Genomic DNA, 14,446 nt, shown 5'->3' with positions numbered 1-14,446 from the left:
ATTATTACGTATTTCCACTACTGGATGCATGGTGGGGGGTCAAGTTCTGTGGCTAGTCATGTCAATGTTGTAATGTACCCCACATATAACTTTATCTTAAAATGTAAAGTTCTAATTATCCTGACAAGGCAGAATTGTTATCTATAATTCATAGAGTATTATAGTTTTCTTGCAGTAGACTTTATTTTACTAAGGGTTTTGTGTTGGAGAATAGACAGGTGAGAGGTGTTTGAAAGAAAGACTTTGCACAAAGTTATTTATTGCAGCGGTGGATGAATACTTCTGAAGATGAAGCATTGGGGTCAGCCCACACTGAACCTTTTTCTTTCCTGAAACCAGTGCTTCAGTGGGACTTACTTCTTTTTCCTAGCAGGCGGATAGAAGTTCCTGTCACTTTCTCTTCCTTTGTGGAGTAGGATGTGATGTTCCTGCTAGTGGAAATAGCTCTCAGATGTCAATGGATCATGATGAGTTACTGCGGACCTGTTCTTCTGGAGCATCTCTGCGGAAAGGAAAAGGAAATTCCTCCATGGTAGGTAACTTCCTTTGTGACTCCTGTACCAGAACATCTGCTCTTCTTTTTTGAGTGTACTCTGGTAAATTTCAGTTAAATAATCTCACATGTTAGATATAGATTATGTAGAGTAGTTCTGTTGCTGCTCACTGTGGAACCCTGGGCAAATTCTTCACAACTCTCTTCCTCAGTTTCTCAGATTTAAAATGGAGATAACAGGACATGGTGAAGCACAGCTATTATTCCAGTGTTCCAGAGGCTGAGGCAGGAGGATCACAAGTTGCTCTTTTGTTTCTTGTTTTTAAAGACAGGGTATCTCTGTCTTTAATAGCTCTGGCTATTCTGGAACTTGCTGTGTACACCAGCCTGGCCTCAAATTGAGAGATCTGCCTGTACCACTACACCTGGCCTTTTAAATTTTGCTTTTTTTTTTTTTAATGTATATGGATGTTTTACCTACCTGTATATCTGTGCACTTATGTGTGCCTGGTGTCTATAGAGGCCAGAAGAGGGTTTCTGATCCCATGGAACTGGAGTCACAGATGGTTGTGAGCTACCTTGTAAGTGCTGAGAAGTGAACCCAGGTCTTCTGGAAGGGTAGGCCATGCAATTAGTGCTTTTCACTGTTGGCCTCATTCTTGTCTCTCAGAGGAGAAAAGTTTGAAGCTGGCTTGATCTATAGAGTAAAGACTGTGTTTCAAGAAAACGAATAAGCAGAAAGTGATTAATAATAGTTAATTAAAAATAAATAAAACAGGTATAATATTCTTGCTCCAGAGTTGTTAGGGTTAAGCTAGGTGAAATGTCAATAGCACTTCATTATTTGAGACTGTGGCTCATAGCTATAATTATTCTGATGGGAACCCTATCAGAAAGTCTCTATTCATATGCAAAAGCTAATCTAAAGAAGGTTCAGATTGAGTGAAATTAAAACAAAATATTTATTTTCCTAAATATTATGGATAAGTGATGTTAAGAGTCTATGTCTTTCTCTTTTGCTTTTATTTTTGCTTATTTAGGTATACATACATGTATTTATGTATTCATATAGTCTTGCTTTATAGCCCAGGCTAGCCTTGAATTCACTGTAATTCTCCTGCTTCAGCTTTGCAAGTGCTGTGATTATTTATTGGCATAGGCAGTCATGTTTGTCAAGTTTTAAGTTGTAGATTAGGTCTCATATAGGCCAAGCTGGCTTGATCCTCTTGCCCTTTTTATACAAGTACTGAGATTATAGGTATATATTGCTATCCCCAGTGGAACATATACTTCTATATGTGAATGTCCTTAAGATGTAAATCATAATATGAGCAGTTACAAAATCATTATGGAAGAATTTTTTTTTTTGAACATAGACTTTTTATCCTTAAGTTTTACTATAGCCTATTGAGGGGGAAACCCCACTAAGCCTGTAGCAACTGCAGTGTGTACTTTACTTGCATACATTGTACTTGCTTTGTAGTATGTTTCTGCAGTTAAAGGTTGGGGATGTCAGATCAGTATGTCTGTGTTGTGGTGTTTAGTTTGTGTGTCGCTGTTTCAGTCCCTGCTGCCATGTGTTTATTCCTTCCTTCTAGAAAGTATGCTTCCTGTTGTTTCCTCTTCCTTTGTCTATTTTATGCTTGACTCATAAGTGGATTAAAGTTTTGCTGTTGTAGACTCTGTTTTAGTGTCTCTTGTATATTTGTTATAGACTTTATTTGCATTTCTGGAATCTAAGATAATAACTATTTGAATTGAAACATAATACCATTATGCATTTTATTGGTTCACATCATCTCATTTAGAGTAAGACATATCAGGAAAAGATCTTATGATTAAAAAGGAGAATTCTTTTTAGGTTTGTGTGCAGTGATAGATAGTACATTGTTGAGTTTACAAATAAAGTTGCCTAAGTTGCAGATATATTCTCCCCTACCTCCTAGGATAGCACAGCAGGGTGCAGTGGAACCCCACCAATACGCCGACAAGCCCAGACCAAGCTAGAAGTGGCCTTGTACATGTTTTTGTGGAGTCCTGACACTGAAGCTGTTCTGGTTGCCATGTCCTGTTTCCGCCATCTCTGTGAGGAAGCAGATATCCGGTGTGGCGTGGATGAAGTGTCAGTACACAACTTCTTGCCCAACTATAACACATTCATGGAATTTGCCTCTGTTAGCAACATGATGTCAACAGGTAAATGTGGATACTTTTTCCCCCTTTCTTGCTTTTTGACTCAGTTACTTTGACATTAATTATTTTTATTTGTGTGTTTGTTTGCTTATTTATTTTGGTTTTTGAGACAGGGCTCTGTGTTAAAAGTCCTAGCTGTCCTGGAACTAGCTCTTGTAGTCCAGACTGGCCTCAAACTCGCAGAGATCCACCTGCTTCTGCCATCCCGAATGACATCAAATTGTGTTTACAGTGAAGTCTGTTTAAGATAACAGTTTGAAAATTTCCAGGCCTAATTCAAACTGCCTATTTGAACTGTTCCTTTTCTGAACAAGACAGAATGACATTTGAAATAGAATTTTTACTATTTTTTTAATGTGCACTTTTGTTTCTGACACTGTGAATTGCTCTTAGTTGTAGACTATAGAAATCACTCTGCTTGAATTGTAAATGAGGAGATTTTAAAGCACAGGTGGGAAGGTGGCTGTTTTGGTTCCAGACTTTGTGAAGTTAGAAATGAGTCCTCTTGTAGAGGCTGTGTAGATGTCATCATTTGTTCAGTCCTTCACTCTGCTCTGTGCAGGGCTTAGCAAGTTCCCAGTTGTGAAGAAGGCTTTAACACTAACTGGATTTGCTGTTGTCTTTGCTTAGGAAGAGCAGCACTTCAGAAGAGAGTGATGGCCCTACTAAGGCGCATTGAGCACCCCACTGCAGGAAACACTGAGGTATGGCTTCGGCAGCAGCACCCCTCCCAAGCCCACATCTTCATGTTTGAAGCCTCCTCTTAGCTATGTGATCACGAACAACTTCAGAAGCAAATCTGAGCTATGTGCATATTACAAGGAGGATATTCTGCTCAAAACCTGGCAGTTACGTGTTGATTTTGAGTTCACCCCTAAACTTGCTTCCTAGTAATAATTAACTTCATTTTAGGCTTGGGAAGATACACATGCAAAATGGGAACAGGCTACAAAACTAATCCTTAACTATCCGAAAACCAAAATGGAAGATGGCCAGGTGAGTTTGTTCAGTGAATTTTGGTGTATTAATGGATCTATTGTTTCACTTAAGTAATCTTTTATGAACTACTCAGAGTAGTATACTATATAGAGTTGTTTTAAGACTACTTGTGGTTCATCTAGGTCTGTATTGCCTAATCTTGTAGCTATTAGCCACATATATCTGTTAAAACATTAGTTTTAACTCTTTTAAGTTAAAGTAAGCTTATTTTCTCAGTTTTACAGTAGCCAAAGTTGGATAGTAGAGATGTAAAACGTTATCATCACCACAGAAATACTGAACACCTCTGCTAGAAACCACTTCGCTGGGGGACCATTTACTTACTCTTTCTTGTTCTTCCTTCATCCAAGTATTTCAGATAACTTTTAGAAAAGATGTAGCAGCTATAGATAGAAAAATAAAATTTCTAACAATTTTCATGTTGTTTGTTTTTAGACAAGATCTGGTTACTTATGTCTGCTTGTCTAAAATTCAATTTGTAGAACAGGCTATCCTTGAGTTTACAGTGGACCTCTTGCCTTAACTTCCCAAATGCTGGGATTACAGATGTGTGCCACTCTGTCTGGCTCATGAAGCCATATGTAGATACTCAGAAAAGAATCTGGTGAGCAGACAGATGAGCCAATTTAAGGTTAAATGCAATTTTAAACTTTGGATATTTCCATTTAACTATTATTATCAAGTGTATCATTTTATTCATCAACTATCTCCAATTATGTTACCCTAGTAATGTATAATAATTGGTATTTATGTGTAATTGATATATATCTCCCATACTGCTCTCATTATTAGATCTTTGAGAGAAACCGGTTAAGGTCAGGTGGAGGTGGTACACGTCTTTAGTCTCAGCACTCAGGAGGCAGAACTAATTGGATCTCTGAATTCAGTGCCAGCCTAGTCTGTAGAGTGAGTTCCAGGACAGTCGGGGCTACACAAGGGAAACCCTATCTGATAAAAACAAAAGAGATAAGGAAGCAAACTTTAGACCAGGAAGGTCTAGGGTGAGAATGGGGTGTCAGCTGTTTCAACTGGCGTATAATTCATACACCGTAAAATCCTCTCCCAGTGTCCGATCCAGTCGTTGTTTTAGTACAGTCACAGAACTGTGTAGCTGTCAATCGATAGTCAGTTTTAATACATTCTTATCCTCTCAAAGAATGCCTCCTCTCCCAAACCTGTGCCTCTTAACTGTTTCTATCTCTGAGTTGCCATTTTCCTACCTTTCTGTGTCTACACCTCCAGCCTTGAGTAGTAGTTGCTAATCTCTGTTTCAGTACTACAAAATTGCCTTTTCAGGCCATTTCATGCAAATGGGGCCATACATTATGTGGACTTTTGTGATTGTCTCTCTTTCCTCTTCACTTGTTTTACGGTTCATCCATGGACACCAGAGGATTTTAAAAGAAATTTGATACTTCAGGTTGACTTTATTAGTCAAGCTATGACAAAAATATATTAAATGGCTTTTTAATAACACACATAGTAGGGACTGGAGAGACAACTCAGTGGTTAAGAGTGCTGGTTGCTCTTCTAGAGGACTTGGTTTTATTTCCCAGCACTTGTATGATGACTTAGAATGGCCAGTAATAACACTTCCAGGGATCCAACATTCTTCCCTGGCCTTTTTGGACACCAGATATGCACATGGTACACAGATATACATGCAGGTAAAATGCAGGTAAAATATACATAAAATGTAACTAAAAATTAAAAGAATAATAATGTAATGGTGATTTCAAGCTTTGTTTTTTACAATGTAAAATGTACTTTTCCTTTTGGAAGAAATGGAAAAGAGTAATTTGTAAGATTTTATCCAATCTCTGTTGAATTTATGCATTTCACAAAAATTTCGTGTTTAGGCTGCCGAAAGCCTTCATAAGACCATTGTTAAGAGGCGGATGTCCCATGTCAGTGGAGGTGGATCCATAGATTTGTCTGACACAGACTCCCTGCAAGAATGGATCAACATGACTGGCTTTCTTTGTGCACTTGGTGGGGTGTGCCTGCAACAGAGAAGCAGCTCTGGCTTAGCGACCTACAGCCCACCCATGGGCCCTGTCAGTGAGCGCAAAGGGTCTATGATTTCCGTAATGTCTTCAGAAGGGAATGTTGATACACCTGTCAGCAGATTTATGGACCGACTTCTGTCCTTAATGGTGTGTAACCATGAGAAAGTGGGCCTTCAGATACGGACCAATGTTAAGGACCTGGTGGGTCTGGAGTTGAGCCCTGCTCTGTATCCAATGCTGTTTAACAAACTGAAGAATATCATCAGCAAGTTTTTTGATTCTCAAGGACAGGTGACTCCACTTTGTTTTTTTACCCTTCCCTATGAGTATAATAATATATTTGAAATAAATGAAGACTGTTTCTTTCAAATTATTTAAATTAAGTGCTAACATGATAATCCATTTACAATCTTTAAAAATTGTCATAATTACAGAAAAAAAGAATCATGTAATTTAAGGATTGGCCTGGTTCTAAAGAACTCAGGCCTGAGGGTGTGACTGGAATTATGACTCTTGGATGTAGGCATTGGTACCTGTGTGTATAGCGTGTTTGTGTATTTGCCTGTGGTGTTCTCGAATGTGATAATTATGTCAGTTTCATTGTCCTATGATCTGTTTTCTGTGCATCAATGTACCATCACTAACGTATTTTATTTTTTGTGTAGGTATTATTGACTGATAGCAATACTCAGTTTGTAGAGCAAACCATAGCCATAATGAAAAACCTGCTAGATAATCATACAGAAGGCAGCTCTGAGCATCTGGGACAAGCTAGCATTGAGACAATGATGTTAAATCTGGTCAGGTAAGCATTTTGCTACTGAGACATAGTAGAGACAGATTTTAAGAGGTAAGACCTCATATGTACAAATAATGGGAATGATGAAATAATTTCCCATTCTTTATTATAGACCCAGTGTAGTCTTTGACAATAAGATAATCAGAAGTTGCATATGTTCCTACCTAACAAAATTTAATATTGATCATATTTAAAGTTGCATTTACTTAAAGATTAAAGAATTTAGAATACCTGAATTTTTGTCTGTGTCTGATCACTTCTTATTCTGTTCTTAATTAGATATGTTCGTGTGCTTGGTAATATGGTCCATGCAATTCAAATAAAAACGAAACTGTGTCAGTTAGTTGAAGTAATGATGGCAAGAAGAGATGACCTCTCATTTTGCCAGGAGATGAAATTTAGGTGAGTTCTCAGAAGATCAAAGAAGGGTCTTATAAGTACGTGAAGTGGGTGTGCAGAAAAGTAGTAGGACTTGGTTATATGGGGGAAGGGAAGTGGGTAAAAAAGTGTTGAACTAAGCCAGGCAGTGGTGGCACACACCTTTAATCCTAGCACTTGGGAAGCAGAGGCAGGTGGGATCTCTGTGAGTTCGAAGCCAACATGGCCTGCAAGAGCTAGTTCCAAGACAGGCTCCAAAGCTACAGAGAAACCCTGTCTCAAAAAACAAAACAAAAAAAGTGTTGTGCATATTTGGTTTTTTTCTGAATGTCTTTCCAAGTTTCTCAAAGCTCTCTGCCCATGGAAACCTGTTTTTCTGGTTTCTCTCCCTCTCATTCACCTCCCCTCCTCTCTTCTCCTCTCCCCTCTCCTCCCCCTCCCTCCCTTTCTTTCTTCCTTCTTTCTCCCCTTTTCTAAAACTAACTCATGGATACTAAAAGTTGAATTCTGTTTCCACATTGGCAGTATAGGAAAGTGCCAGTGAAGAGGACCAGCATCCCAGTTGTGTCTCTTTATGCCCCTATGACTTATATTTCATTATACCTGATAGCAGTATCTCTTCTATGAAGTCATATTGAATTTATTAACTATTGGCTCATTTGGTGTATTGGCGTATATCTGCAGTTCAAACAGTCAGAAGGCTAAGGCAGAAGAAGTTCAAGGCCAGTTTGGGCTATGCAACTGTACAATAAAACTCTTGTCTAAGTAATCATACAGTAAGAGAAAGAGAGTGAGTTAAAAATTTGTCCTTTTTCTTCATTATTCTGCAGGAATAAAATGGTAGAATACCTAACAGACTGGGTTATGGGAACATCAAACCAAGCAGCAGATGATGATGTAAAGTGTCTTACAAGGTAAAGAGACAGGCAGATAGACAGAATGACTGACTGACTGTCCTTTAAGCACTGTCATGTTTTACCTTATTCATGAAAACCACTACAGGCATAGCTGTTAAGCATTTATAGCACACTGTATTTAACTTGTTTTATAGATTGTAAGCTTTTGTCTTTGAAATATATGAAGTTCTTTTTTTTATTTTCCAATGGGAAGACTTAGTTGACCAAATGTGAGAGAGGTCTAGGGAAGTGTTGTTGACTTAGGAAAAATGATTAACAGTTATTGAGAAAGAAGATGCATAAATCAGTAGATTGTATTACTTTATGATTAGATAAAATGTTGATTGAGGCATGTAATTATGATGAGTCTTTCTAATGAATAATTTCTTTGATTTGCTTTAATGATAGATGATTGATGCATATCAGAATTGGTAACTATGAATAGTATAACATCATATTTTTCTCTGGCCAGGTATAACTTGATAGTATATATTTTATTTTGGTTGGTTGATTAATTGAATTTTTTTACTTTTATACTGTGATGTTGGAGCTTGAATCCAAGATGTGTAAATGCTAAATTGGACTTTATTTTTAGCCTCATACTTGTGATTTAACATAGATATTATGTTAAAGGTTAGTTGACTGAAAGTTTGAAGTTTTGTGTGTGTTCGAGCTTGTCATATTTACTGATACTACTTAGGTTGTGCTTACAGTTTAGTTAATGGAATAGAGAGCTCCTAAAGTTTGTGTTCGAAAGGCTCATAGTTTCTAAATTTTTTTTTTTAGAGATTTGGACCAAGCAAGCATGGAAGCAGTAGTTTCACTCCTCGCTGGTCTTCCACTACAGCCTGAAGAAGGAGATGGGGTGGAACTGATGGAGGCCAAATCACAGTTATTTCTTAAGTAAATTTCAGCCATCAAAAACCAAAGCATAAAACAAATATAGCTTCCTCCCTCCCAAACAAAGGAATGAAACTAAATTGCTAATTATTGTATTTAAAAGAAAACTTAATTACTTTTGTATTGTGACCATTGGCTGTTCTTATAAAACATACTATATCTACTTGTGAAATGATGGGGCCAGGATAGAAAATAATTTGTGTTCTGGTTTTTAAAGAATAATGTGATCATTGAATTTCTTTGTAACAAATCTAGATTCTTTCATTAAGTCATTTAAAATGACAATGTCTAAGCCAGGTGTGGTGACACATTCCTTTAATCCCAGCTCTTGGGAGGCAAAGGTAGGCAGATCTCTGAATTCTAGGACAGCCTGGTCTTACAAAGTGAGTTCCAGTACAACTAGGGCTACCCAAAGAAATCCTGTCTTGAAAAAAAACAAAAAACAGCACAATAAATAATACACAACAAACAAGACAATGTCTAAACTATTTGGAACATGAATTTTGTATGCTAAATATTAAAACTGACACATTTAACAGGAAGCCTTGCATATCTTCTGTGCCTATATCACAGAAGATGAAATGAAATGAATTGCCAGGTTAAAATAATTCTCACAGCATCTTAATAATGAACCACATTGACTTCTTAGGCAAAGATTAGAAAATTATGGCCATGCATATTGTCACATATGATCACTCAGAATATGTGTTTAGCTTTCTGGTTGGGATGGTCTTCACTTTGTAAAGGTCAGTCTTTGTATTTCCAGGTACTTCACACTATTTATGAACCTTTTGAATGACTGTAGTGAAGTTGAAGATGAAAATGCACAAGCAGGTGGCAGGAAACGTGGCATGTCCCGGAGGCTGGCATCCCTGAGGCACTGTACAGTGCTTGCAATGTCAAACTTACTCAATGCTAATGTGGACAGTGGACTCATGCACTCCATAGGTGAGATCAGATGAAAGCTACACGTAACATTGTCCCAGCATGGTAGTGCACTACTTTAATCCCATCACCCGGGAGCAAGAAACTGGTTTACACAGTGAGTTCCAGGCCAGTCAAAGCTACACAGTGACTCTGTTTCTAAAAAAGAAATACAAAACCCTAGAGAGTTGGACCAGAGACATGGATTAGTTGTTAAGAACCCTGGCTGTTTTGCTAGAGGACCTGGATTTAATTCCCAGCACCCATTGGTGGCTCACAATCACTTGTAACTCCAGTCCTAGGGAATATTATAGTACCTCTTGGCCTCCATGGTAATCAGGCACACATGTAATGCCCAGATATACATGCTTACAAAATATATAAGATAAAAAGTTAAAACCTAGAGTTGAAGTGGCATGTAAAAAGAAAATTGCTTCAGTCAGTCTCTGTAGTAAATTTACATCTAATTGTTCATGCCAGGCTTAGGTTATCACAAGGATCTCCAGACAAGAGCTACATTTATGGAAGTTCTGACAAAAATCCTTCAACAAGGAACAGAATTCGACACACTTGCTGAAACAGTATTGGCAGATCGGTTTGAGAGACTCGTGGAACTGGTCACAATGATGGGAGATCAAGGAGAGCTCCCTATAGCTATGGCTCTGGCCAATGTGGTCCCTTGTTCTCAGTGGGTAAGTTTATTGAGACAGTAGGGAAATAGAATGCCAGTGTTTAATAATGTTTGTTCATAAATGTTTCTTAGGTCAATTTATAAAATGTAAAAACTAGAAAAAAAGTATGCCATTTAGAGCCGAGAATGTAGCTCAGTTAGAATGCTTTTACTAGTGCCACAGAAAATCATGTATGGTCGTGCATGCCTGTAATCTCAGCACTTGGGGGTGGGTCAGAAGTTCAAAGTCCTTCTTGGTAAGACTGTCTCACAAAATAAACGTGGACAAGTTTGAGCCATTAAACTTTTTTTTTCATATTTTTTGTTTTCATCTGTAGAGAAGGGATTGGTACTCCTAGGCCCCTACTAGTGTTTTCTTTTTTTCCACCCCAGTGAAAAAGCCCATTTAATCACCAATATAAAGAAAATGTAAAACCACTGATGTGATCTCATATCTTTATCTAATATAAAGTAATTAGTAAACATGATTTTAAGTGTTACTAATGCTAAATCATGTAATCTGTGATTTATGCTTGTTTACTACCTCTGCTTTATATAATTTAGTTTTGACTTAGCTCATTTGCCTTTGAAGTAGTACTGGATGTGGTGGCAAGTGTTTGTCATTCTAGCACTTGGGAAATGGAGGCGAGAGAATCAAAAATCAAAGATTGTCCTTGGCTACTTAACAAGTTCAAGGCCAACTTGGGCTACATAAGAGCCTGTTTCAAAACAAGATAGACTGGTAAAATACTGTAGACATATATGGTTATTTGGTCTTCTAAGTTTATTTTGTGTTCTGGCAATTGATACCAGGGCCTCATTCATTTTAGGCAAATGCTTTCTTACTGAACTGTACCCTCCACCCGTACAGTACAACATTCTTAATAATACATGCTAAAACTTTGAGAAAGCTTTTGTTCATTTCTGTTTTAAAAAGTCATGTGGATCCCTGTGCTGTTCCCTCTCCTTTCATCCCAGCACTGGGAGGGCAAAGGTGGGTCTACATTGGCAAGTTTCAAGCCAGTTAGAGCTGTAGAGTGATGCCCTCTCTCTTTTTTTAAAGGCATGTGGTTTATTTTACCAAAAAAAAAAAAAGAAGGATAGGAGTAACTTCTAATTACTAAGGTATTCTTAGTTTATGCTTAAAAGCTATGATGGGAGGGTGAGAAACTGGAGAGCTGGCTCAGTTGTTAGAGCACTTGCTGCTCTTCTAGAAGATCTGGCATAGATTCCCAGCTCATGGTGATTTGCAGCTTCAGTCCTAGGAGGCTGGGTGCCCTCTTCTGGCCTCCCTAGGCAAAACAACCACTCACATAAAACTAACAACAAAGAAATGAAGAGAATCTACCCATAAAAGGGGCTGGAGAGAAGTTTTGGTGGTTAAGAGTGCTTGATGTTCCATAAAAGGACTGGAGTTCACATCCCAGCACTCCACCAGACAGCTAGTAAACACATGCTTACTACCTCCCAGAGAGCTGATGTCCTTTTCCTGCCTCCATGGACACACTCACACACTTGTACTCATGCACACATAAATTGAAAATATACGTTTAAAAACACCTAAACGTTAAACAAAGGCTGTAAGATCATGTTTCTTATATCTAAAAATAAAACTCGCGTTCTTTTCTGTGGTTTATACTCCTAACCTAATCTGGGCCTGCCTAATCTCAGCCTCTATCTAATACTGTCCCTTCTATACTACTCTCTCCACTTCACCTTTCTCTGTTTTTGCCCTAGAGCACGCTTGCTGCGGCGGCGGCTGCTGCTCCCAAAAATGCTTCTCTGATTTTTCTGCTTCAGTTTAACTTTAGTGAGACGTAAGCTCTAGACTAACATGAACTCTATCCTCCTCTCAGAGTTTTTTTCTTTTTGTTTTAAGATGGAAGAGGGCCTCTCTTTGTCTCTGGTTTGCCTGAAACTCTTACGTAGACATTCGTTTGCCTGTCTACCAAATGCTGGGATCACAGGCATGCAGCTTAATGTTTGGCTTATTTATCATTGCAATTTTATACCTATTGATTAGCAACACTCCTAAATTATCTTTTTCAAGCTTAAAATTATTTTACACATCTTCAAATGTATCATAAATACCTGATTTTTTTTGCATTTACCAGTATAAAAAATTTCATAGTTTTCTTAGTCAAGATCTGATGATGTAGCCTAGTAGTAGAGTTCTTATCCAGCATGTCTGATAGCCTACTCTTGATCCCTAGTACAAGAAAAAAAGTTGATTTGAGTCAGAGAAGCTTAAATTTATTTAATTTTCTTACAGTAAATATTTCTGAGCTTTCTATTAAATGACTTAAAATACTTTTTATTTATTTGTGGAGGGCCACAACCACATTCTCCATTGCTTCAAGGGACAAAGGTAGAGATTGACCTCTGTGACCTCAAGGTGTGGTGGTACACGCCTTTAGTCCTGATGCCTGGGAGGCAGAGGCAGATTGACCTCTGTGACCTCAAGGTGTGGTAGTACACGCCTTTGGTCCCAATGCCTGGGAGGCAGAGACAGGCAGATCTCTGTGAGTTCAAGGTGTTGTAGCACACGCCTTTAATCCCAGCGCATGTGCTTGGTAACTTACTACTGCTGTGTCCCTGCCTACTTCCGAGGCATCATCTGGGATAATGGGCAGCGGACCAATCCAAGAGTGACACGTCAGAAGCGAGGACTGTTTCCTTTATAAGGGCTGGGTTCTCGTCATTCTGGGTCTCCGCTTTGGAAGCTTATGCTCTCCCTCTCAAGACGCATTAAAGCTTTGCTGCAGAAGGATCCTAAGTGTCCTGTGTCGTTCTTGCTGGCGAGACGGTAGCGCGGGATATCTGGTGCTGAAACCCGGGAGATCTGGTGCTGAAACTTTTTTGGAGAGTTTTTCTGTGTAGTCCTGATTGGCCTGGGATTCACTGTGTAGAACCAGGATATAGTCTCAGACAAACAATGATCCTCTGTTTCCCGTCTGCAGGGATTAAAGGCATGCACCACTACACTGGCCTCAATTACTTAAATTGATTTTTGAGTTTTTATTCATTTTTATTCTGTATATATAAGTATTTTGCCTACATGTGTGTTTGTGCATCATGTGTGTGTGCAGTGCCCAAAGACCAGAAGAGCCTGTTGGATCCCCTGTAACTGGAGTTAGAAATGGTGATAAGCTGCATATGGGTACTGGGAATTGAACCTGGGTTCTGTTAGAACAGCAACTGCTCTCAACTGGTGATCCATCTATCCATTTTTAAAATTACTTTTGTTCTTTGAAATTTTCATTTTTTTTTTGTTTTTTCTTCTTTTTTCTTTTTTCAAGACAGGGTTTCTCTGTGGCTTTGGAGCCTCTCCTGGAACTAGCTCTTGTAGACCAGGCTGGTCTCAAACTCACAGAGATCCTCCTGCCTCTGCCTCCCGAGTGATGGGATTTCTTACATATAAACAATGTCTCTTGATTATATACCAGTGGTTCTCAACCTTCTTAATGTCTCAACACTTTACCCCAACCATAAAATTATTTGCTTTGCTACTTCATAATTGATTTTACTTCTGTTGTGAATCAAAATGTAAATATCTGATATTTGACCCCTGTGAAACGGTTGTTTGACTCTCACAGGTTGAGAACCACTGATAGACACCCTTGGTTCCCCACTCCCTTTTTTCTTCTTTTTTTTTGTAAGACAAGATATTGATATGGCTTGGAACTCTTTTTAAAAACAAAACAAACCAACAAACAACTCAGGACCATCCACATTAGTTAGAGCGTCTGAGAAAGCATGGGTACCTTCTAACAACATTTTTTGTTGTTGATGTTTTGTTTTGCTTGGGACTCTTATGTAACTTAGTCTGTCCTCAAGTTTCTAATCTTCTCTGCCACCACTTCCTGGGTACTGGAATTACAAGTGTGTTCTGTCACATTTGTTAGAATTTTATTTGAAGATTAGCAGAAAATTAAATTATTACAAAATTGGCTATGTAAATACATTTTTTAATATTTGGTTGTTCAGAATTTTCAGGATTTAGGAGAAGCGATGAGAGTAGAAAGACATTTCACATGGGGGCCTACAAGCAGCAGCTGCTGGTGTTTCTCATTTCTGCTGTGTTGAAATAGAAACCAGCACCTCGTGGTGCTAGGCAAACCATCCACCACCAAGCTGTATCCCAAGCCCAACCACTTCTGATTAGTCCCTCAATTCTTGTCCTTT

General features: G+C 38.4%; 1 protein-coding gene across 7 annotated transcripts in view; it reads left to right on the top strand.

Annotated features, from left to right (window-relative positions):
* Nf1 (neurofibromin 1) overlaps positions 1-14,446 on the top strand; it is a 255,492-nt gene that overhangs the window by 98,784 nt on the left and 142,262 nt on the right. For 5 of the 7 annotated variants that reach the window (XM_085695476.2, XM_085695469.2, XM_085695474.2 and 2 more), the window contains 11 exons: positions 371-532; positions 2,440-2,689; positions 3,317-3,390; positions 3,599-3,682; positions 5,545-5,985; positions 6,360-6,499; positions 6,773-6,895; positions 7,702-7,785; positions 8,554-8,670; positions 9,434-9,615; positions 10,072-10,283. In XM_085695476.2, the coding sequence (XP_085551602.1) occupies positions 371-532; positions 2,440-2,689; positions 3,317-3,390; positions 3,599-3,682; positions 5,545-5,985; positions 6,360-6,499; positions 6,773-6,895; positions 7,702-7,785; positions 8,554-8,670; positions 9,434-9,615; positions 10,072-10,283 (1,869 nt within the window). The remainder of the gene's footprint in view (positions 1-370; positions 533-2,439; positions 2,690-3,316; positions 3,391-3,598; positions 3,683-5,544; positions 5,986-6,359; positions 6,500-6,772; positions 6,896-7,701; positions 7,786-8,553; positions 8,671-9,433; positions 9,616-10,071; positions 10,284-14,446) is intronic. The other 2 variants (XM_085695470.2, XM_085695473.2) reach the window with 1 other exon arrangement.

Source organism: Myodes glareolus, chromosome 9 (genome assembly GCF_982192425.1).
Source record: "Myodes glareolus chromosome 9, mMyoGla1.1, whole genome shotgun sequence".
Taxonomy (NCBI): Eukaryota; Metazoa; Chordata; class Mammalia; order Rodentia; family Cricetidae; genus Myodes; species Myodes glareolus.
This window is presented reverse-complemented; position numbering and strand designations above follow the sequence as displayed.